This window comes from Blennius ocellaris, assembly GCF_963422515.1.
Source record: "Blennius ocellaris genome assembly, chromosome: 14".
Lineage (NCBI taxonomy): Eukaryota > Metazoa > Chordata > Actinopteri > Blenniiformes > Blenniidae > Blennius > Blennius ocellaris.
The window spans coordinates 6,790,047-6,813,784 of NC_137663.1; the positions used below are offsets into that span (position 1 = coordinate 6,790,047).

General features: G+C 48.3%; 3 protein-coding genes across 3 annotated transcripts in view; 1 reads left to right on the plus strand and 2 right to left on the minus strand.

The window, feature by feature from the left end:
* Nucleotides 1–222: 222 nt before the first annotated feature.
* Nucleotides 223–9,912, minus strand: LOC308139086 (clathrin interactor 1-like; the record flags this gene model as incomplete). Its single annotated transcript, XM_080508414.1, has 12 exons — nucleotides 223–2,136; nucleotides 2,358–2,541; nucleotides 2,623–2,945; nucleotides 3,090–3,167; nucleotides 3,556–3,634; nucleotides 3,741–3,960; nucleotides 4,142–4,310; nucleotides 5,318–5,491; nucleotides 5,639–5,747; nucleotides 6,585–6,681; nucleotides 6,800–6,904; nucleotides 9,872–9,912. The coding sequence occupies 12 exons, from the start codon at nucleotides 9,910–9,912 to the stop codon at nucleotides 1,796–1,798; spliced, it is 1,920 nt and encodes a 639-aa protein (XP_080364540.1). The 3' UTR covers nucleotides 223–1,795.
* Nucleotides 9,913–13,761: 3,849 nt separating this feature from the next.
* LOC308139172 (pinopsin-like) lies at nucleotides 13,762–17,595 on the plus strand (the record flags this gene model as incomplete). The annotated part of the gene is made up of 5 exons (XM_080508517.1): nucleotides 13,762–14,083; nucleotides 14,890–15,058; nucleotides 16,133–16,304; nucleotides 16,389–16,622; nucleotides 17,377–17,595. The coding sequence occupies 5 exons, from the start codon at nucleotides 13,762–13,764 to the stop codon at nucleotides 17,593–17,595; spliced, it is 1,116 nt and encodes a 371-aa protein (XP_080364643.1).
* Nucleotides 17,596–18,084: 489 nt separating this feature from the next.
* LOC308139081 (protein-tyrosine sulfotransferase 1-like) overlaps nucleotides 18,085–23,738 on the minus strand; it is a 6,519-nt gene continuing 865 nt past the window's right edge. Inside the window, 6 exon segments of the mRNA XM_080508408.1 lie at nucleotides 18,085–19,035; nucleotides 19,651–19,885; nucleotides 19,986–20,088; nucleotides 20,091–20,238; nucleotides 20,859–21,017; nucleotides 21,177–21,852. Coding sequence (XP_080364534.1) covers nucleotides 19,000–19,035; nucleotides 19,651–19,885; nucleotides 19,986–20,088; nucleotides 20,091–20,238; nucleotides 20,859–21,017; nucleotides 21,177–21,578 — 1,083 coding nt within the window. The 5' untranslated portion in view covers nucleotides 21,579–21,852 and the 3' untranslated portion in view covers nucleotides 18,085–18,999.

The window sequence follows — 23,738 nt, forward strand, 5'->3', positions numbered from 1 at the left end:
ACACCTGTTGGAAAAGTGCCTTTGAACAGCTGAACAATATAATTCATCTTAGATGAGGTTTCTTTTTATTTGTTCATTAGATAATAATTTCATATTGCACTTTTCAGAACATATGTTACACAAAGTGCTTTACAGTAAAAACACAAACAGAAAGTCTACTATAACGTGTGTTCAGAGCAAATGTGATGCAGGAAATGAAAACAAAGGAGGCAACCAGGTCTCTATTGTTATAATTTAATTTAATGTTGAATGAAGTACAGAAAATATAGAGTACAATCAAATCAAAGAGTTGTACTAGAAAGAAAAGAAAAAAACAATTGATGATTTCAGCCAACTAAGTTATGTTACCAGTAGCTCTCCCATGAGCTTCTAGTTAAACTAATAAAATATTAAACTAATAGCTATGGAATTATCCTTCTGAGAGTAACAAAATAAAGATTTGGTCATTTGGAGTGCAGCACCTCAGAAAATGACAAGAGGCTCCACATAGCTGTGTTTGCACATTAAACAGAAACACACACACACGTGCACACACACACACACACGTGCACACACACACAAACACACACAGCTCAATCAAGAACTTTTTTTTTTTTTTTTACGTAACATGGTCTGTGAGGTGCAGCCATAAACTGCGAGATGGAAGAATATTTGCCGGCAAATACTTTGTGATTAAAGGTCCCCGAAATTCAGCGTGGCTTTAAATTGCTGTAAACATGAAAGAAATGTAACAAATTCTACACGATGACACTCCTTTCTGACCGCCAATAGGAAAATATTTATTCTGTCCCTCAATTCAAAACAACAGTGTCACTTTGTGGAAGTAAAATCGATGTAAATGTAGTCGAAAACCAAAGCTTTCTGAAAAGTCAAAACTGGTTGAAATGACATAAAGAAAAAAATACTACTGACTCACAATGAATCTAAAATACTGACTGATCACATCATATTGATCTGGTAACTGCATCCAAACTGTAAAGCAGGATCCGGTTGCATGTCACTTATATTTGTTCATTTTGCTTCCAAGCATCAGAGTGTCCACCTGTTTACCTGCTCCAAACCTTTAGGAAACTAAAAAAAAAAAAAGAAGAAGGATGTAATAGGCAACCAATCAACCTACCTATGGCTGTTGAATAAGCGTGACTGACGCGGGTTGCCTCAACATATTATTCTTCCCTCTGCCAGAGGACCAGCGTCTCGTTACCTCCAGTGCTAAAAGGTGGGAAGGCTTTTGACCTCGTCGCTGAATGTGGTTGGAATCAGATGAAACATGAAATCTCACGCTACAGATGCAAAAATTAAGGCAACAGCGCCGTTTCTGATTCCCGCCGTGTCGGTTGAATTTCCTCGCGGTCACAAGAGGTAAAAAAAACAACAACAAAAAAAACGTTCACGCTTATTTCTGTGGTGAAGGTTGAAGAGCTGTAGGAAAAACGGGTGGAGACGAGAAGGTCTTACCCCGCGGAGGAGCAATGACTCCAGGCCGTGTGCGGACACCTTCCCTGCCCGTCCCGTGTCGTCCGTGTGGCAGTAATTCACACGTCAAACCACCACTGAGTGGCTCGAGGGCAGCAGGAGGGACCCCCCCCCCTCCCCTCTGGAGGAGGGGGGGGGGGGGGGCGGCGGCGGGCGACCCACTGGTGCCGGGGAGAGAAGCATGCAAAGGTCGTCTTCAAGTACGGGAGCCCCTCTGTGCTTCACGCTTTCCTAATGTCAGACATGCACACACTCACACACACACACACAATCGCACCGACGCACCCGCAAAACGAGCGCCAAAAAAATAAAAACCCTCTTATTTCCCAAAACTGCCAAAGTGAGCGAAGGCATCTTGTTTGGGCGGCACGGCGGCCGGGGAGATGGCGTGCGTCAAGCCCATCCCGACTCCCGGCACCGCCATGCCGCCCATCATCACTGGAGCCGTCATGCCCATATTCATGCTCATGTTCATTCCCACCATGCCCTGGTTCGCCGCCATCCCGCTCTGCAGGCCCGTGGTCATGGAGGGCGGCACGCCGCCGGGCAGGCCCATCGCCATGGCGGGAGCGGCTGCTGGTCTTATGGGCGTCGCGTGGGGGGGCGAGCTGAGGGTCAGTCCTCCGAAGTTCTGGGCCAGCAGGTTGACAGGAGGCACGCCTGCACATAGTGGGCGGGTTTTGAGTAGAAAACGCCAGTAATAGATTATAAATCGCTCCGTTTTTTTTGCTGGAATATTAGAATTATCAATCAAATTGACGGATAATCAATCAATGTACTGTCTCTGCATTTAAGCGCATCTCATCCAGAAAGATGAAATCCTTCAGATTATTACCAAAAAAAGAAAACAATTTTTTAAATCCACAGAGGAGCCAAAATACCTTGTTGCTGAATGATGTTGTTGAGTGTGGGAGGCGTCTTGCTGGGATTGAGGCCGGCCGACAGGAAGTCCAGACTGATGTTCACGGAGGGGTCGGACCACGTTGACCCCAACGACCCCTGACCTCCAACACCCACCTTCTGCTGTTGTCCCATCGGCTGCTGAGACGACATCCCTGCCAAACTCTGAGACCGTGGCGCAACGTTAGTCGTTAATCTGTTCCAACGGAAACGACGACGGCGTCTTTTGAGACGAGCGACACCGACCTGCTGCGAGCGTGAGAGCGGCATGGCGGGCATGGCCACGCATCCTCCCGGCGTCACGCCCCCCAGAGAGAACGTCAGGCTCTGTGAGGCGCTGAGCGTCGTGTGTGGACTGGTCAGCTGGTGGCCGACGCCCCCCATGAGGTTGAAGAGCTCGGCAGAGGGCGGGACGGGGGCGGGGCCGGACGCCGGCGCCGCGGGCGACTGGACGCCGTCGAACAGGTCGGCGGCGGGCCGGGAGGGAGCCGAGCGGGACGGAGCCGGCGGATTGGCCGAGAAGGCGCTCCAGTCTCCGAACTCCCCGTTCCCGGTGGACGACGGGGCAGCTGGACGCAAGGCAGTGGTGCGTCAGTGGCGGTACATCAATCCTTATCCTTCTCAAAAAAATATGCATTCGCCGCCGTTTGTGTGGTGATGAGCTTCGGTGCAAAGAGAAGTGGAGGGAGAGGAGAGGGAGAGGAGAGGTTTACCAGCGGAGGTGGGGAGGCTGGCGGACGCTGCCGGGGAGGAGAAGTCAGCGAAGCCCCCGATGAGGTCAGAACCGCCGCCTGAACAGACGAACAGAAACATAATGGCCGTCACTGATCAGGTTTCTGTAAAGGCCTGTGGGGATGCAGGAGGCGGGGACAGAATGCAGTGTCCCTCATGGTTATTAGGTGGTTGACTCTGTGGGAAAATACCCTCTGAACTGCTGAGAGACTTTTACTGCACTGAGCTTCTTTCCTCACTATGTTTCACCATTACATCATCTCACTATTGTTCCATCTCGCCCTAAATCCCAACCGGAACAGGAGAAAGTCTCCTCCTCCGAGTTTCTTCCCGTTTGGGAATTGTTGTTTTTTTTTACTCTGTTAAAGTGCCACGTTGAGAAATGAAATTGCACTGAACAGACTGGAAGTCTTCCCTCAACAGGAAGTGAGGGCAGGCAGCACGGACCTGTCGTAGCGCTCTGGTTGGACGAGGGATCGATCACCAGCAGATCTGCGAGGCCACTGCTGGACTGTCTGCCTGATGACTGAACACAGCACAGACATTAAAAACATTATTATTATCTTTTTTTTAAATTAACATACACAGAAAAAAGCAAACGTGACGTTAAGGGAAAGAGAGACGGCGTGCACCTTGTCCTCTGGACTCTTGTCCCCGGTGTAGTGGGCGGCGGCGCCCAGGTCCAGGGTCTTGCTGCTCGTGGCGCCGCTGCGTTTCCGCGTGGTGGTGGTGGTGGTGGTTTCCGTCGCCTGTGTGATCTGGATGCTCTTTGTTGTGACGGTTTCCTCCTCGTCTTTGAACTCCAGAGCCTCCTGCCTGCCGTTTCTCGACGCTCTGTCCTCCTCGTTGTCGCTGTGGCAACCAGAGGAAGGCCGCGTTCAGGCTCGGCGAGCGATCTCGGCAGTGATCTTTTGTGTATTGTCGATCGGTTGTGCGATTAGGCAACACGGCGGTGATTTAAACGCTGGCGCTTGGCGTGACGTTCAAGCATTCACCCCCCCCAGGTGGAGCTGTGGACGTGTGGGATGCTCACCTGATTCTGTCGGGCGAGTCGTCGCGCTCCTTCTTCCTGAACTTGTTGAGCGTGTCGTCGATGGTGCTCCCGATCTTGTCGCTGATCTCCCCCAGTTTCTCGCTGAAGGGGAACGAGCCCCTGCTCTTGTCCCAGTCTTCGTCCCACTTGGTGCGGTCCAACTCGTTCGCTTGTGAGGGGGAAGAGACGCAAAGGCCAGGCGTGACCAGATCCTACTTTCACCACATTTGGCTTATCGTCCTGGATATTTGATCTTTGGGGAGGAATATTATTCCCGAAATTGAATTTTCTATGTAAGAAAGTGCAATACCGTGCATTGATTTTTCTTTTTTGGGGGGGATGGGGGGGGGAGATTTGTTATCAAAAGCATTAATGAAAAAGAAAAGCCTCGTTTTAAAATGACATATTACATCATTGATTTTCACAGTTGAGTATTTTGTCATTTCATCAGTTTTGAAAAAACACATTTTTATCCATTTGAGACTAAATTGAGGGTTGTTGCAAAGAAAAAATGTGAGTAGTATCTATCAAATGTTAGTAAAGTTCTAAAAATATACGACGTACTATAGGATCAGAGCTGTGACTAGTTACTAGTTGTTTTTTTCAGAGATCAGACTGTGGGCCTCTCTGCACTCAGAACACCGTCTGATTTGAGATCAGTCCCACGATGCGTCGCCTGTTTGTGGTTGTTGTTGACACGTGTGCATGATAAAGCGTCCACCTCCCCCAGAGGGCCACCACTAGTCAATGCATTGGACTTGTTAACTAACCCGGCCTGTCGCGTTTCATTCCATTGTTGGTGAAGAGATAAACACGGAGTTCCTTCAGATCACTTCCACCAATGGAACCACGGCTGGAGGTTTGTTGTCAACGTCACTTAAAGGTCACATTTAGCGACTAAACCACCTGAATACAGTCAAAGTCAGTCGTCAAGTCAAAGCCCTTGAGATTTCCTGACGTGACGATGACTCTGTGTGTTTAAAACGGTGAAAAATCTGCAGCTTCTTTCACGAATATCCCGATGATCATTTGGACAAAGCGGTGTGTTGGGTTACTTACAGTTCTTAAAGCCGTCGCCGCCCCCGCCGCCGCCGCCGCCACCGCCACCGCCATTGCCACCCCCACCGCCGCCGCCTCCTCCTCCTCCTCCTCCTCCTCCTCCTCCTCCTCCTCCACCTCCACCTCCACCTCCTCCTCCCCCCATACTGTCAGAGGAGACTCCGATGTATTTGTCTTTGTTCTTCTTGGCCTTCTTCCTCTCCTCTCTCAACCGGTCATCGTCCTGGATGAACTCCACCATCTCCTTCACCTTCTGACGCACGTTGATGCCCTGGTCCTTGCCGTTCTCATCTGGACCCGGACGGGAGAAAGCGGGATTGTGTCGTTATACTCTCTCCGGCTCAAGCCACGTGTCGGGAACGTGCCGCGCGCCTCCCAGAGCTTCGGTTTCAGAACGCGAAGCGGATATGCGAGGAGACGCTCACGGGCGGGACTCACCGATGAAATGGTAGTTCTCCAGAGAGCGCAGGTCGTAGATGTGTTCTCTGGCGCTGGTGACGACTCTCTCCGAGCCGTTTCTGATCAGGTAGGCCAGCAGCAGTAAAGCCTGCGAGACGGGGGGGGGAGAGATTGAGATTTCAGCGTTTTAAGAACTGGAGGTATTGGTCTTTTCTCAGACGGCTGAAAAGTCCCACCAGCCGTGCGCTCCTGTATTCTTATACTTAATGAAACCACAAACCGACTCTCCGTGCATAGAATTGATCATCTTTGCAAATCTGTCCTTCATGAGTATCCAAGGGGTTGGAGTTTAAACTACGCAGCATTAGATTCATCTGAGACAAATCTGAATTTGTACTCTTTCTGTGTGATGTTTTCATGTTCTCCCCGTGTACGAGCGGGCACTTTTTAAAAAGGTACTTTGGTGTCCGGTAATGTTTTAGAAGCGAGGGACATTGGGGTTTGAGCTAATCTGTGACTCTTAACTTGTCCTTTGGGGGGTTTGAGGGGTGGGGTTTTGTTTAAGCTAAGCTAAGCCGTCAACTATTGAATATTGCACATTTTAACTTCTATTTTAAGATGTGTTGCTTTCTTTCTTCTGCCTATAGTCTCTAACTTTCTTATTATTTCTATTCTATTCTGAGCGATAGTCTATATTGACTCTTTTATTCTTGGCTGCTATATGACCACACTATGCGACTCCACGTTCAGCAGAACGTACAACAAAGCTCACGTTGAATTAGACTTGTTTGCCTCTCTCTGTGTTTGCTTTGCCTCAAGCCATTAGAAACGCTGAGAAACTGCTCCAGTGCCACTTTCAATCACACTGAGAGATTCCCGACTCCAAAACCACTGAACTTCATTACATGCACAATCCTGCAGCAGACATTAAAAAAAAACAACAAAACCACCCAGCAGACTAAAAATGGCGGAGTCACATTGAGACCTTGTAGACCCGTCTCCAGTTCTTCTTGTTGTCCTTCAGCATCCTGGTCCACAGCATGTTCATCACCTCCGGGAACTGCTCGTACATGAAGGTCGATCTGTGCACATGAAGCATCGCGCAGCCGAGGTGAAGCGGGATCCCGTCGACCCCGGCACGTACCCGGCTCGCCGGAAAGCGCGCGAGGAGCGTGCGTGACGAACGCGTGCGACACCTACTTGGCTATTTCTCCCATGAGCTGTCCGGACGGCCCCCAGGGGTCGTCGTTGGTGGCCTCTCTCACCTTGGACTCGATCTCTGAGTAGTTCATCACTACGTTGGTGCTGTCGACACAAACACATTTGTATTGGAACTTCAGTCACAGTTCATTATTATCATTATTATTATTATGAAGAGTCCTCGGGTGAGTCAGGTTTGCTGGTCGACATCGATTCACGCTCCTGTTGGACCATCAACTGATAGATTTCACACCATAAAACATTCAAATGTTCCTAAATCACATCCCGGAGCGTGTATGTGACACGACCCAGCACGACGGAGAGCCGTTTGTCTGATGGCAGAAAAAAATAAAACGTGACTTGATGAATAATGAATGTACCCTGAAAGTCTGCGTGCTGTACACCTGTCTTCTGTGTGTGTGTGTGTGTGTGTATATTGTGTAGCATTTAATTGCAAGATGTTTGTTGAGCATGTGAGCCCAAACACACACAAAAAAAACCCACACGGCACACTTCCTCTCCGTTCTTGTATCGTCTCTTCACTGCCACTCCTTCCTGATTTTTTCTTTTCCTTAAATCTTTAATCCGCTGCTCCTCCCGAACTTCAATCATCTCAGTCTTCCTTTCTACCTCGGCAGCTGCTCTCTCCTCCTGCCTCTCCCCTCCATCTCTCTGCCGCCACCTCAGCCGACAGAAGACAACACGTGAAGCGAGCCGCCTCTGTGTCCTTATCAGTGGATTCAATACTCGCAGTCGCCATTCTACTATATCAACACCACCCTTAATCTGTGTGTGTGTCTGTGTGTGTGTGTGGGGGGGGGGGCACGCCGGCCGCTGCCAGCTCTGTAGAGAGGCAGCAATAATAGAAGGTATTCATCACACCCAGCCAGCAGACGAGAGCTGCTGTCGAGCTGGAGCCACACTGAGGTCTCCGCCTGAGACGTCTTCAACGCTGCGTCTCGTCTTCTCACGGCCGTTCACAACACACAGCACTGTTCTGTGTTTATCGCTCTTGATTATCGCGCATCATGACACAAAAGATCATTTAAAAAAATAAATAAATAAAAAATGAATGTCAAACACATTTCATTTCAGAAGGCACCTGCAGCCAAATTTCCTATCGAGTCACAATAACCTTTAAACTGAAGCGTTCACTTTTCGTTGTTGTCGTGGGGAGGAGGGTATGAGATGAACGTGGCCTTATGTTGGACACCCCCGCTTTGCAATACGTGATCAGACGGCATAATGATTTGCAGAAAACAAAAAAAACTTCAAAGTCGATTGAACCTAAATCTGGATTGTATTATAATAGCATGGAATCTCTGCAAAACACTCAATGATAGAACAAACTGCTGCCATTGCAATCAAATTAATATATCTTAAGGCCGTCTCAAACGCAACATTCAAGCTATTCGAGTGGGATGTAATGCAGGGATGTGATTCATCACACTGTATTGTAGTTGTAAGTATACAGTACTTAACATTATATTATCATGTGACCTATATAAAAGTATACTAATCTAAATGTATGCCACATTGCACTAATCTCCATATTAATGATGATGATTTGATGAGACCTCATACAGTTTCTGTCCTGGAGGCACTAACACAGCTGTTTGACGTCTTTTTAATACAAGTACGTGTTGCCGAAACTATATAAAACCCCTTAAAGTAGACTATTGTGCCGTTACTGTTTTTAATACTTGTTATCATTGTTCATATTCTTTTTGCAAATCTTATCACTGTCCATATAAAGGAATATCTTATCTTATCAGCCAAGGATGTATTAAATCATTGGTGTTTGATTGTTGGCAAGAGTGTGTCAAAACTACAACGCGGATTTTGTCGAAATTTAGATAGATATAAAGCCATGGAAGATTCTATTGAATTTGGGAAGTGATCCAGAATTGTTGGGGGGGGGGGGGCAACCTTCTCTTACAAGTTAAAAATGCACAGATCAAGAACAGCAGAGAAGTAAAACATTACAAATCGATTTACTGAGGTTAACCAGGGTTCAGACTTTCTGGGCGTTATTTAATACTGAGGACCTTGTCAATGGTTCAATGGTACTGTACAGTACAACACTTAAGTAAACCACAATCTAACCATTGTGGACTAATCAACTGCCTTATATTGACATTATAATGGGTTTTCACTAAGTAAAGAGGTTATTGTTACTGTATAAGACACATTGCAGTCTATTTAGCAAATCATGCATGCATTTTCCTGCAGAAAAACACAAACCAGGCCACATAACCTGACGGCATTGTCTTATTTGAAGTGCTTGCAGAGTAGAATTGGACTGGAGCTCAGTTTGGGCTGCAAGCTGCTGCTGGTCTTCCTCATCCCGCATGCATTGTGCTTGCGCATTGTTCATGCAACAAAGACACACATCGAGAGAGAAGCATGCGTGGTTACATGTGCAAAAAAACAACAATGTGACGTGGGGCAGCAGCTCCAGCATGAAGTGAGGCGGGACGTTCTGCTGGGCAGCCAGCGAGCTTTGTTCGGTACTACGGGGGTGTTTGGGCCTCGTTGTACGGATGGAAGAGGGGATGTTTGGGGCACAGACACTCGTCTTCTCCCTAATAATGCTCGTCTTCCGACGTGAGGTTGAGTGGGTGAGCGGTGGAGTGAGCAGGCGCCACGAGAGAGGGACAGGGCGTGATTCTGCAGCAGCCCCCACCCCCCCCGGTCACTGGACCCTCGACCCGGGCTTAGCCATGCTATCGCTATCGCTATCGCTATCCGCTAGCTGCACAGCTTCCGTTCTTCAAACTGAAAATATTTTAAAACGTCCACTTTAAATGAAGTGCATCTTCGCGCACGAGTTGAATAAAACGTCACAGAGACGCACCGGGCGGCGGGCGACGCGATAAAGCGTGGTTTTTTTTGTGTGGAACAAGGTTACGGATTGGCAGCTCGCCAGCTAATTGAGGCTAACAGCTGAGGGCTATGGGCGTGACGTCACGGCCCGCTGTCATCAGCGGTAAAAGCTGCTGATGCTGGCCGGCCGGGGCCGCTCGGCGAGCAGCCGGCTCCGGCAGCCGCCCCGCTCCTCCCGGTACTCACGCTTTGTCCACCAGCTCCCGGACCTTCCACATGTTCAGCATCTCCCCACGGACCCGCGGGCTGGCCGCCTCGGTACTGCGTCGCCCCCCCCCCCTGCGTCTCTCTCAGCCCCCGCTGCCAGAGGTGGTGTCCGGTTACCGACGACTTTAATCCCCGCGACCGCTTCTCGCTGAGCTCCGCTGGAACCTTCTGCCGCTGCGGGTAACGGACCGGCCCCGGTTGCTACGGAAACGTCGTTCTCCCTCTACGTCACTGCTACGACGTCGTATGCTCGCGCTCGCTTGTACACGTTTTTTTTTTTTTATATGGTCATTTTATTTTCCTCTAATGCAAACCTCTAGTTTCATTTCGTTTTCGTTTTTTGTTTTTTTTATTTTGAACATGCTGAAATTTAAATATCAAAATTAGTAGAGCACAATCAACCAAGATATAAATAAATAAATGATGTGAATAAATTACACTTATATTTTTTAATACTATAATGAAGTATGACATATAATAAACACAACAAAGCATAATGACAATGGAATGATTTTAAAAATCTAACAAATAAATAATTAAAAATCTCTCTCTCTAAAAAAAAAACCCAATTAAAACAATAAATATATATATATATATATATATATATATGGAATGATTTAAAAAATCTGACTAACAAATAATTATAAATCTCTCTCTAAAAAAAAATATATATATATATATATATATATATATATATATATATATAAATCAAACTTTATTTATAGTGCACTTTTCATACAATGAAACATGTAACACAAAGTGCTTCACGTAAAAGATTAAAGATTAAAAAGAAAAATTAAAAGAAAACAGCACACACACGCACAACCACACCCCCACATACACCCCCACCCACCCACACCACCAACCCCAATTGCCCGTGTCAAAATATAATGTAAGAATTGCCAGGCACTGATGCTCCAGGAGAGAAAACACCCTCCTAGTGGGCCGTCCACACCACATACATATAGGACGAAACGAAGATGAAACGTCGCCCCAGTCTGAGGTCAAGAGCGCTCTGGAGCAGCTTTTCATCCAGGTACCGTTATCCTGACTCCTCCCCCAGTCCCCACTGCTGAACTACATGGACACAGCATGATGCTGCCACCACCATGCTTCACTGTAGGCCTGGTATTGGCCTGGTGATGACGCGTGCCCAGTTTCGTTCAAACATGACACCTGGCAGTCACACCTCAGAGTTCAGTGTTTGTCTCATCAGACCACAGAATGTTGTTTCTCGTGGTCTGAGAGTCCTTCAGGGGCTCTTTGGAAGACTGCAGGTGTGAATTTAGCACAGCTGGACTCCAATGAAGCTGCAGAAACATCTGAAGGATGATGATTGTAAAAAAAAAAAAAAAGATGCAGCTGAGCTCAGTTTTGAACTCCCTGGCAAAGGCTGTGAATACATGATGTATACATGACTTCTTGGATTTTTATTCTTTATCAACTTTTTAGACATTGTCATTATGGGGTGTTGTGTGTAGAATTCTGAGGAAAAATGCAAGCAAAACTTTGAAACCTTCCCAGACGCACTTTGTATGGGCCTCTCCCAGTCTTCCATCACAGCCTGCAGCTCGTACAAAATGCTGCAGCACGTCTTTTAACGGACAGCCCCAGACGTGATCACGTCACCCCGGGTTATTTACGTTATTCCCCTCTGCCTTCCAGTCCAGCCGAGGATCCTTTTTAGATGTTTATTGTTTGTTTTCAGAGCTCTTAATGTCCTCACTCCAACTTATTTATCTGAGCTTTGGACTCTACGGGACCAAAGAGAAGAGCCCGGAGGTAGAAATATAAACATTGTGGTGACGGTGCGTTCTCCGTCGCGCCTCCCACACTCTGGGACAAGTTCCACACTGAGATTCACACCGTCACACACCTTGGTCTTCTTCAGTCCAAACTGGTTTTTACCTCATTTTTGTGAGATCTATGTTTTAGTGCAGTCTTGTTGCTGTTTATTTTGACAGTTTTATTGAATGTTTTACTGTGCTCTTCGCTGTGTTGTTTTTTAAGCTGTGAAGCACTTTGGTCAAGCTCAATACCTTGGAACAGGAAAGCGTCAAGTGTGGCCAAGGGCCTTGAAAATCAAAGCCTCGATGAACACGTCAGACCTTGTTGTGCTCTGCTGGAGGTTTGTACGCTGCTGGAAGCTGCAGGGACGAGACGTACGGCAGCTCTACGTGTGCACGTGTTCAAAGAAAGAGTGCGCTTCTTAATTATAATGAAGAAAAATGATGTATTCAAATTGAACCGGAAGGTTCAGAACGTGCAGCTTCTTGTCTAATAATAAAATGGCAGGTGACCCGGACAGAGACAAAACTGCGTCACTGCACGTGCAGGCGGAAAAGGAATTAGAAATACTGGCCCCCCCCGTTAACACCCACTGACGCATTTCTTCCCTCCAGAGGTGTTTGCTGAGGAGGAACGTGGCGATGTGGCTCCTCCATGTGTAGGTGGTCACGAGCTGCAGGAACCGCACGTGAAGCAATTAGTCTCCCTCCTTCCTGCAAACAGCCGGAAGCATGAATGAGCGGCGAGGAGGGAACACGGTGGAGGTCGTGACCTCGCACCACAGCTGGCTCGGTAAAGGTTTGCACAATGGCACCTTTCTTTAAAGGCGGCAGATTGTTCCAACTTTGCTCCGATTAAGCAGCTTAAATGTGAAGAAAAACTCACGAGTCAACATTAAATTAAACTCAATCGTATGATTTTTATTTCATCGTTAGTTTACCGGGTTGGTCAGTCAAGAACCAGTTCTCATTGGAAATGACTTGCTGGTCAAGAGGCAGAAGAAAAGCATAGAAACAAATATATGAAGACCCAGACTGGAATGTGGCTCCATCTGGAATCCGGCCCAAGGTTGGAATTCCACGTTGAACTCAAAGACGACAACACATTGCCAAAAACACCATTTGATCTGATTAGAAAACAGTTTGTTAACGTGTTGATTATTAACAATGAAGGTATTTAATACAAATGGGAAATAGTCTGCAAATAAATGAAAAGATGAGACAAACGTGAGTTGTGAAGTGGTTAAATGCCTCGAGCGTCTCAGCTCATGGCTGAATGTGACATGAGCCCAATGCCAAAGCAGAGATGTGTATTATAGATAAGCTGGCTCAGTATTTGGGTCTCCAATCTGCTGCAGTCTAATAATGATAGACTCATGCAGATTTTGAAAAAAAGTACAACTTGTCTTGTTTTGAAATAGGGCTTGAATCTATTCAGTTTTTCCACAGACAGGAGAGATATTTAAATAGTTTTACCCTTCGTGAAAGTTAACAAAATGTACTGTTACTATTAAAAAAAACACACAAAAAAACACTTGATATGTGCACAGTGATGATTGAACAGCTGGCAGTAAGTCGCAGGTATTCATGAGTGTGTGGGAGAAGCAGAAGGTTATCCAGCCCATCTTCCTCATCCTCCTCATCCTCATCACCCTCTTCATCCTCTTCACCTCCTCATCCTTCTCACCCTCCTCATCCTTAGCACCCTCCTCACCTTCCCCATCCTTAACACCCTCCTCATCCTCCTCACCCTCTTCATCCTCCTCATCCTCCTCATCCTCCACACCCTCTTCTTCCTTAACACCCTCCTCATCCTCCACACCTTCCTCATCCTCCTCTTCCTTAACACCCTCCTCATCCTCCTCACCCTCCTCATCCTCCACACCCTCCTCATCCTCCACACCCTCCTCATCCTCCTCATCCTCCACACCCTCCTCATCCTCCACACCCTCCTCATCCACCTCACGAGATGGAAACATCTTAACGTGACCTGAGCCTGCAGAAGAAGCTGACAGGAGCTGCAGCGCCCATTCCCGCCGTCATCTCCAGGTTTTTAATTCTCAGTTAGTTATTTCGTCAGTGATGCTCCAGGTGCCGCAGGGCAGCAACCTGAGCAGCGCGCACGGCGCGGACGCGCTGAGCCGCGCGGCGCACACCGCGGCGGCCGTCGCGCTCGGCTTCATCCTGGTCCTGGGCTTCCTGGGGAACTTCCTGGCGCTGCTGGTGTTCTCCCGCTTCCCCGGGCTGCGGACGCCGGTCAACCTGCTGCTCATCAACATCAGCGTCAGCGACATGCTGGTGTGCGTCTTCGGCACGCCGCTCAGCTTCGCCGCCAGCGTGCGCGGCCGCTGGCTCACCGGGACGCACGGGTGCCGCTGGTACGGATTCTCCAACGCGCTGTTCGGTGGGTGATCCAGGTCGTCACAAGCCCCCGAGTGATCTTAACCCTCCTTCCCGCAGTTGGTCAGTCAGTAGAGCAACTTTGGAGACGCTCGTCTGGTTGAGGAGTCGAGATTCAAAAGTGTTCAGGTTTGGTTTTAAACTCTAAAGAATCAGTCTGGGTCTAACTGGGTCTGAGACAATAGATGATGCTGGTTCAAGGTCCGAGGTCTGCAACCTGCAGCTCTGGAGCCACATGTGGCTCTTTAGCCCGTGTATAATGGCACACTGAAGCTTTCAGAAGTTGTTGGTTTTTTTAAGGAAATGACTAGAATTACTTAAATAAAAACAAGTTTAAAAATGAGGAAAACCTGCACAACTGCTTAAAAAAAAAGAGTCAGGCTGAAATATGGTCCCAAAGAATTCTTTAAAAAAAAACAAAAGAAGAAGAAGAACCCGCAATCAGCAGGTCCAGAAGCACTAGAAAATGTAATAAATACTTCCCATCATAAATTGCAGTTGAAATTCATGAATGCATTTTTTTTCTCCTGTACGTATATCAAAACTATACATGGAACCATGAAACCTTTTGAAGCTGTGTTCGCCTTAAAGATCAACATGTTTCGAGTGACAGGAACGTCTCACCTATTGGTGAGACGTTCAGGTGACCAACAGGTGTTGGTCACAGAGGTTGCAGACCAGGTGATGTAAACCAACAGTTTATACGTTTTCACGCTGGACTTCAAACCTCAGAGTCAGAGTCAGCTCAGCGTTCCTTCACTGGCTCGTTTGACCCTCTTCCCAACGTGAAATCGTATTTGTCTCTGGCAGGCATGGTGTCTCTGGTGTCCCTGTCTCTGCTGTCGTTGGAGCGGCACAGCGCGGTGCTGGGCCGGAGCCACTCGGACGGCTCCCAGTACCGCCGGGCCTGGCTGGCCGTCGCCGCGTCCTGGCTCTACTCGTTGGCCTGGACTCTGCCGCCGCTGCTGGGATGGAGCAGGTCGGTGGCGGTGCAGCACATAGAAAAGCAAGGAAATAGAATGGCGTGCTAGTATTTTCAATGTAGACGCATACATACGGCTGGCTTAAAGCAGAGGTGTGAAAGGGACTTTGTAAAAACACCCATAATGCAGCAACTGTAGAAGAAGGTTGTTTTGGTTTTTTTTTTTGGGGGGGGGGGATTTCACTGTATTTTGCACCAGATTGTTTCATTGATAGTTGTCATGGTTTGGTTTTATGTAAATATAGACATTTTGAAAGTGTAAATATGACAAAGAAAAATTAAAAGTTTACCAGTCCAGCCCACTCAACATGAAATAAAGTTGTATGTGGCCCCTGAATTAAAATGAGTTTGACACCCCTGAGTTAAAGCGGTGGAATTATGCAGCTTTTCAACACAAAAATGTTGTTGCTCCAAATCCAGCTTCTCCATTAGAACATCAGATCCTAGGAGCTGCATTCAGAATCTGCTGTGTCTGTGTGAGCTGGACTGGCTCCGCCCACACACGCCCATCTATGGGAAGAGGAGGAAGTACTTCCTCTCGTGGTGCCATGTGCCAGAGCAGAGCTGTCTGATTGTGGGAGGAGTCAAAGGGGGAGGGGCCTACCTTGATTGTGATTGGCTAAACCCCCTGATGACACTACATAGGGTTTGATTTCTGATTGGCTGGTTGGAGCAACACACTTTTTAAAACCTGGAACAAGCCTGGGAGAGAGAGGACACACTTTCTTCACTTCTGGGGCGTCAGTCCTGGAATAGAGACACCTAATTTTCCATAATTTGACCCTGTCAAGATGTCTGAAATGATAAAGAATCAGAAAATCCTCTGAAAGTTTTTTTTTTTTTTTTTAAACAAAACCTGCATTTCAACATGCTGCACTACATTGTTTGTTCATAATGATGTTTGTATAGCTTGTGTTCTTTGTTTCCTTCATGACCAAACGATGTTATTGAGCGACGCTGTCCATAGTGAAAGTGAAAGGTTTCCAGTCCTGGTCATTTGAAGGTCTGCTACCTTCACACGGTGTTCCTGTCGAGAGCTAAACCCCTGAACACTGCGATGTTTCGGAGCAGCTACGGGCCGGAGGGTCCGGGGACCACCTGCTCCGTCCAGTGGCAGCAGCGCTCGGCCACGGCTCGCTCCTACATCAGCTGTCTCTTCGTCTTCTGCCTCCTCCTGCCGCTGCTCCTCATGTTCTTCTGCTACGGGAGGATCCTGCTGGCCGTGCGAGCGATGGCGCGACAGGTCCGCTCGACCTCTGACCTCCAAGTACCGCGTCAATACGATCCACTTGAAAGCAGCGTGTGTGTGTGTGTGTTTTGCCTCCAGGTTGCGAGGATCAACCGGTCCTCCGCCGAGTGGAGGGAAGGTCGGGTCCTCCTGATGGTGGTTGCCATGGTAACGGGCTACCTGCTGTGCTGGATGCCGTACGGCGTGGTGGCGATGCTGGCCTCCTTCGGGCGGCCGGGGACGGTGCCGCCGGCCGCCAGCCTGATCCCGTCGCTGCTGGCGAAGACCAGCACCGTCCTGAACCCCGTCATCTATGTGCTGCTCAACAACCAGGTGAAACGAAGCGCTTTGGTCGTGGCCTGTGTCCATGCTGCCGCCGCGGGACGGGGGAAACGCCATCAGACCGCGAGTGACGCTGCTGTTTTAATATATGCTGAGAGCAAGGAACCTCCAGGGCAAGCTGAACTTTCACCTGACGATATCTACATTCATTTGTTGTACTTTTTACAACTTTCATACAATGTGATATTTGTGCTCCAAACACTTCAACGGAAAAAAAAAAAAACAACAACTTCTACTTCTAAATTGTTTGTTTTTCTCTTTTACTTGTTAGTATTTGAGTGAAAATGTCAATATTTTTGCACCAACAATGTGACATCAATTTGCACAGATTATGTGTAATAACCAGTTAAATGTCACTTACAACAGACTAAAAACTTCATAATGGTGTCGCCATATGGGCCTATTTCATCTTTGGTAAAATATTGCCACAATAACCTTCAAATTTATACTTTAAAGTTTTTCTTGGTCGTGTCGCAGAGTATGTGTTGTGAAAATGCTTTCATTTTCACAAAAGCCAAACAATTACTGTGAATAATGACTCCGATGTCAACATAAAACCACCTTTAACAGTAGATTCTGGTGAAACATTGTTAAATGTCCGACAAACTTCTCCTACAGCTGTTGCATTGTTTGTTTGTTTACATTTTCTTTGTTTATGTCCTGAAAGGTGCAGATTAATAAAGTGTGTTGTGTCTATCTCACCTTCCCTTGACTCCCCCCCCCCCCATCTTCTGCCTCCTCTCAGTTTTCCAGGTGCTTCCTGTACATGATCAGGTGCAGCTCAGAAGCTCCGCCCACTCCGGTCCACCTGATGCTCCCGAGCAGCAGGGCCGTGTGGCTCCACGCCGGACCCGGACCCGGACCCGGACCCGGACCCCCGCTCACAGAGGACCCACACGCCGCCAGAGAGCAGCAGCCCGCCCTGGTGCTGGTGGCCCAGTTAGAGACCCAGAGTGCAACGTGAAATACTCATAACTAACAAAATACTGTAACTATAGGAAAACACAAGAGGAAAATGAGCAGAATTAACTCATTTAGTTTGATCTGGAGCTCATTTGAATGACAATCGTACTTCATCATAGGATTTAAAATTAAACTCTCAGGGTTTTATTTAAATTTGGACTTTCTCCTCGTCGATCGTGAAGACTAAAGTCAGGGGTGTCAAACATGCGGCCCGGGGGCCAGAAGCGGCCCGCCAGAGGATCTAATCCAGCCCGCCATGGGATTTTAAATTTTTTTTTTAAGTATAAATATGAAAACTGACAACGGCAAATTGTCCAAAAAAAACTAATTGTCAAAAATGACATTCAAAACCACCCTTGGTCAGAATTTGACCCCCGACATTAATGCGTCTGTGGAGGTCACATAACGCAACACCTTTCACAATAAAACAATGAGTCCAATTTATGTGAAATGAGACTTTAGACACGTAAACTCAAAACAATTTCCAGATGATGACAAACTGTTTTAATCCCGAATAAAAATATATCAAGATACAGGTGACAAAGGTTTTTTTGTTGTTGCAAATATATCTGATTTCCTCTAATATGTAAATCTCAGAGTAGACTGGCAAATCCTTGCAGTTACAAAAGGATCAAAAGAAGGAAAGACTTTGCATTTGTCCATATCTGCAGTTTAACATGTTATGTTTGACTTGTTGGCCCTCCAGAGGTCAGATCAGGTTGGATGTGGCCCCTCAACTGAAATGAGTTTGACACCCCTGATTTAAGTGATTTGTTTTCATCTTTCTTTTGTCCTTTGGGAATATTCAGCCGTTGTGTTGTGTTGGCACCACTAGAGGGCGTTGTGCCACGCGAGATTAAATATGCTGAGGACTCAAACACAAACACTCACACTCCTTTATAAGGTGACATTTGCAAAACCTTTTTTTTTTTAATTCTTATTATTAATGCGAAACAATTTACAACAGTTAAAAATCATTTCAGATTGTAAATTCCTGAATGGATGGTGAAACATCAAAATAATTTATTAAGAAAATAAACATACGTCTTCAAAAATATACAGTCGTTATGCTTCGATGAACACTTGACGCGGCTCTCGGCGAGTGGGGACGCATTCACATTGTGGCAGAGTCGAGACGGGCGAGTGGACGGACGGCGGACGAGACGACGGACTGGCGTGTGCGGCGAGCTTCCCTGAGCAGGCGGTCCACTCCGGGACGCGAGTCAGTAAATTTTTTTTTTTTTTTAAACACTCCACCAGTGCACGGACAGGAACACTGCACAAAATGTCTTAACGGATGATTTAAAAATACACATGTGACATTTTAAAAACAACAACACTCTTCTGGTGGAATCGCTGCCGGGCTGGAAGTCCGCTGTTGGAAGGTGAATCCGCGCGGCGGCTCTTAACTGGGCCGAGGGTTCTCTGTTGCTTTTAAAGTCTGCAGAGAGACGGGAGAGGGAGTTAGTGATGCTGGGAGGAGTGATGGAGGACCGACGTGGACTTCGTGAGGAGGAGCTGAATTTGACGATAGCGGGATTGATGTGACTGTCATGATGCAGGACACTGAAAAGAAAGAAGTGCTTTCTGTGCCTGAAAGGGCTGAAAACTGCAACTTGTCATCCTATCCTGTGGAGATGCTACGTATGTAGAGATCATACATGTAGATATTATGTATATATGTATTTTTATGTGAAGCATGTCACTGCTGTACTTTCTCCTTGGTTCTTCGAACTTGTAAACTGCTGCTTCATCCACTCTGCCTGCGTCACCGTGGAAACGGGGGGGAAAAACCACGACTTCCCTGAAACATTGCTACTGCGCACCACAGCAAAGACGCTGCACATTATTTGGCACTTTGCCAAGGTATAAAAAAAATCTTACTTTTAAACGTGACAGATTGTTTGGCTTGTTTTAAACCTCGATTTTTATGGTGTACTCTTAAATCTAGTTGCGTGGCGAGATCATTTCCCCGCTTTAAAGTCATGTTCTTCTCAAACTTTAGTGTGAACATCCTGTATTTGTGCTCCTCTCAATGACGGCGCGGAGCTTCAACCTGCGAGTCGTTGTACGGAGCCGCCGAAGCCGCCGCCGCCGCCGCCTCCGCCGCCTCCGCCGCCTCTGGCTTGGTGTAGTCCGGCGGGTTGGCGTGCGGGTCGTAGCCCAGGCGGGCCAGCATGGGGGCGATCTCCGCCATGTCGCCGACCACGTCGGGCGGGATGTTCCCCACCCACTTGGAGAGGGCGTCGGTGTTCACCGGCTTCATCACCTGGTCGGTGGAGCGCTCCACCCTGCACACACAACAACAACAACAACAACAACAGGAAGTCAGGCTTCAACCGCAGAGTCAAATAATCATCACATAAAAAGTGTTTGGATGGAAGGACTGACTTGGAGAGAGAGACGCCCCCGGCCTTCCCGATCAGCTCTTCGTGGTGCAGCACCGCCGGGTCCCACTGCAGCTCCAGGAAGCGGAGCAGCTTCTTCATCTCCCCTCCGGGTGGAGGACGAGCCGCTCGTAGCTGACGGGCAGGCAGCGGGTGTCGCCGGCCGCGTGGCACTGGCTGAACATGGTGTCCACCGCGCTGCTCCACTTGGTCAGGCAGTCCCGGTAGCTGGACAGGTCGAAGCCTGAGATGGTCACCTGGGGGGAGGGAAGACACACTGTGGGGGGTGGAACCTGACAGACGACGACATTCTCAGCTCTGGGAAGGAGGAGGAGGAGGAAGAGGAGGAAGAAGAGGAAGAAAGAAAGAAAGAAAGAAGAAGAAAGAAGCAGGAAGAAAGAAGAAGAAAGAGGAAGAAGGAAGAAAGAGAAAGAAAAAAGAAAGAAGAAGAAAGAAGAAAGAAGGGAGAAAGAAAGAAGGAAAAAAGAAGAAAGAAGAAGAAAGAAAGAAGGAAGAAAGAAGGGAGAAAGAAGGAAGAAGAAAAAAGAAGAAAGAAGAAGGAAGCAGGAAGGAAGAAGAAAAAAGAAGAAAAAAGAAGAAAGAGGAAGAAAGAAGAAGGAAGACGGAAGGAAGAGAGAAAAAAGAAGAAAGACGAAAAAAGAAGAAAAAGAAGAAAGAGGAAGGAAGACGGAAGGAAGAGAGAAAAAAGAAGAAAGAAGAAGAAGAAAGAAGAAGAAAGAGGAAGAAAGAAGAAGAAAGAGGAAAGAAGAAGAAAAAAGAAGAAGAAAGAGGAAGAAAGAAGAAGAAAGAGGAAGAAGGAAGAAGGAAGGAAGAAGAAAAGAGGAAGAAGAAGAAGAAGAAGAAGACTGTTGCACACCTTGCGTGAGATCATGGAGTGGACGGTGGCCCGCCCGTCACGCAGCATGAGCACAAACTTGGCTTTGGGGAAGATGCGGGCGAGGTACGACAGAGACTTCAAGGCAAACGGGTCTTTATTGCAGAGTCGAGGCGCCGGCTCCCCGTGGCCCACGATCACCTGCAGACACCACCGGGTTAAGCTCCTCTCTTCATACCACACAAACTTTTATGTAGAAAATCATTGATAATGTTGTAAATGTGGTAAAAGATCAATTCATGCCGTCTGCAGTTCTAAAGGCACACACACACACACACACACACTGAGAACAGGGCCCACCTCCAGCAGGAAGGCCCGCACGGCGGCGTCCAACACCTGGTCGGTGACGCCGGCCTCGTCCAGCCGGATCCTCTCCTTCACCGAGCGGCTCCACGTGGCCCTCATGGCCAGGAGGCGCGGGATGACCCGGGTCTCCTCCCCGCACCGCACGGCGCCGTGGGCGTCCAGCATGACGCGCATCAGCGTGGTGCCGCTCCTCGGGAAGCCGCCGATGAAGATGAGGGGCGTGTCCTCGGGGAAGTGCTCGGTCAGCGGCAGGCTGCCGTTGGCCGAGCCCAGGTTGAGCTCCATCCAGCGGTGGCGGTGGCTCTTCAGGGGGCAGTCGATGCCGCTCATGCCCAGGTAGAGCAGCGAGGCGGCGCTGAGGAGCACGCAGGCCAGCAGCAGGTTGGACCGCCTCATGGCGGCTGGATGTGTGCGGCGAGGCGAGGACGACTGAGTGGGGGGGGTGGACCTGACGAGGAGGAGCCACTTAAACTTGGAGAAGCGAGGCGGATCGGATCAAGTCCTTCTGAATAGTGTCTGAGAGCAGGTAACCTGTAGGGAGGGGAGGGGGAGGAGGGGGGGGGGGGGAGTGGGGGGGGGGGGGCAGCTCCTCGGGCCTGCAGTGGAACAGCAGGGTCCAAGGCCTGCTGCGCTCCTCAGCTAACCATGTGTCTCACTCATGGTCCCCGACCTGAAACAAGAGCACGACACTTGAGTTCCGCAACGGGTCATTCCAGCAACATTTCCAAGGGAAAAACGCGTCGCCGTCGTTGCGCTCTCGTTCCAGACAAAGGTTTCGCATTCACACCAGAACGTTTTGAAAAACGACGTCCGTTTATACGGGAAACGACGTGGTTTTGGTGTCGGGAGCTTACAGCTAATAAACTAAACTACATGAACCAAGCAACAAAAACACAACACAACACAATTAGTACCAACACTACAAACCTAATATAACCCCCAATAATTACATTTAAAACACAACAAACAGAAACTCCCATAATGCATTGCAGCTCTCAGCTCCTTTATTGCGACACATTATTAAAATGGAAGATAAATGTGGGAGATCTGGATTGTTAGAACCATGAGTGTGAGTGGTGTGTCTTTAATGTCCTGTAGTTGTTGTGTAATTCACTAGAATGTTCCGTCACTCTCAACGAGTCCGCAATGAACCTCCTGTAGTTGTCGGCGCTACACAGCGCAGCAGTTTTACTGTGAAAGGTACAGGAAGCTCCCAGCTTCAGACACCAGTTGAGCCGCTGTCATGACCTGCAGCCGCAATTCTACGTTCTTCATGCCATTATTGATGACGTTACATCGCTGCGTCGTTCACAACCCGCCCACATTGTACCACTCTTTGTAGAGGGACTGCGCTCTGGGTGCGCCTTGCCTCCTTACGTCTCCGGGATGAGCTGCAGTGGGACCGAGGCTCAAGGAGCCGCAGTGGAGGGACCAAAGAGCAAAGAGTCGGGTTGCCGACCCCTGGTCTAAACGTTAGCTAACGTTAGGGAGAACAAGGACGTTCCTATGTCGTCACGGTGACCGGCAACTATGAACGTTGGAGGAAACGTTGCAGTCCATCTAACTGAGCACGTGCAGGGAAGTGGTCGGGAAGTGCGGGCGTTCACACGGAGACGGAGGCCGAACGCACTTTTCCAAAAATGTGCACTTCCAGTTGCGTTTCCACTCGAAAAGCAACGTGTGAACAGGCCCTTTCCGGGGACCAGGAGACAATTTCACAACTCCTCCAGCGAGGAGAAAGTATTAATCACCATAAATCCTCTAAAAACACCTCCGGACTGGCCTGCAGCAGCGAGCCGTTATTGGCACGCGGGGCGCGACGCTCATTTCGCCAAGAACAACCGGCACCTTCAGAGGCACTGAAAGTCCAGTTTGTGTTTTTTTTTCAAAAGCGCTTATTTTCAGCAGCTCGACCGTATCAAAGCTGACTCTGTGGCGATGAAACCGCTCATCACATCTCTCTCTCTCTCTCTCTCTCTCTTCTCTCTCGTGTTTCTATCCAGCTCCGGTTTCTATTGACCACACTTTGGTTTCAGCTTCCTCATTTCTCTTCTGCCGTGTTTCACCAGCGAACGTGTGTATTTCACGCCTCCTGTGTTGCAAACACACAAACACTACAGAGTAACCGATGTCGATCTCGCCGCGGCGCTTTGGAAGTCGACAGTAATGAAACTGAAGCTTTCACTTCCTGTGTGGGCGGCGACGGACACGCTCTCCACCCGCCCGTCACTCGAGCGAGCGGGAGTTTCTTTCCCCCGTTCGGCCTCAAATAATCTGCGTGCCACGTGGGGGGAATGCCTCCCAACTCAAAAAAAACAAAAAAAAATAGTTTCTCTGCCGAACAAAGCACAGAGGAAGAGCAGCTGGAAACGAGGACGCCGGCTCAAACGCTTCCCTTCTGCCTTGAGCCACGCGAGGTCTGCCGGTATCCACCGGCTTTACATGGAAGTCTAATGCATTTTGGTGCAGAGATTAAGCCACTTGGGACGAGATTTAGGGCAGCGCAAGATCAACCAGGCTGCTTTTTTTTCCCCCTCTCACGGATTTCCAGAGTCG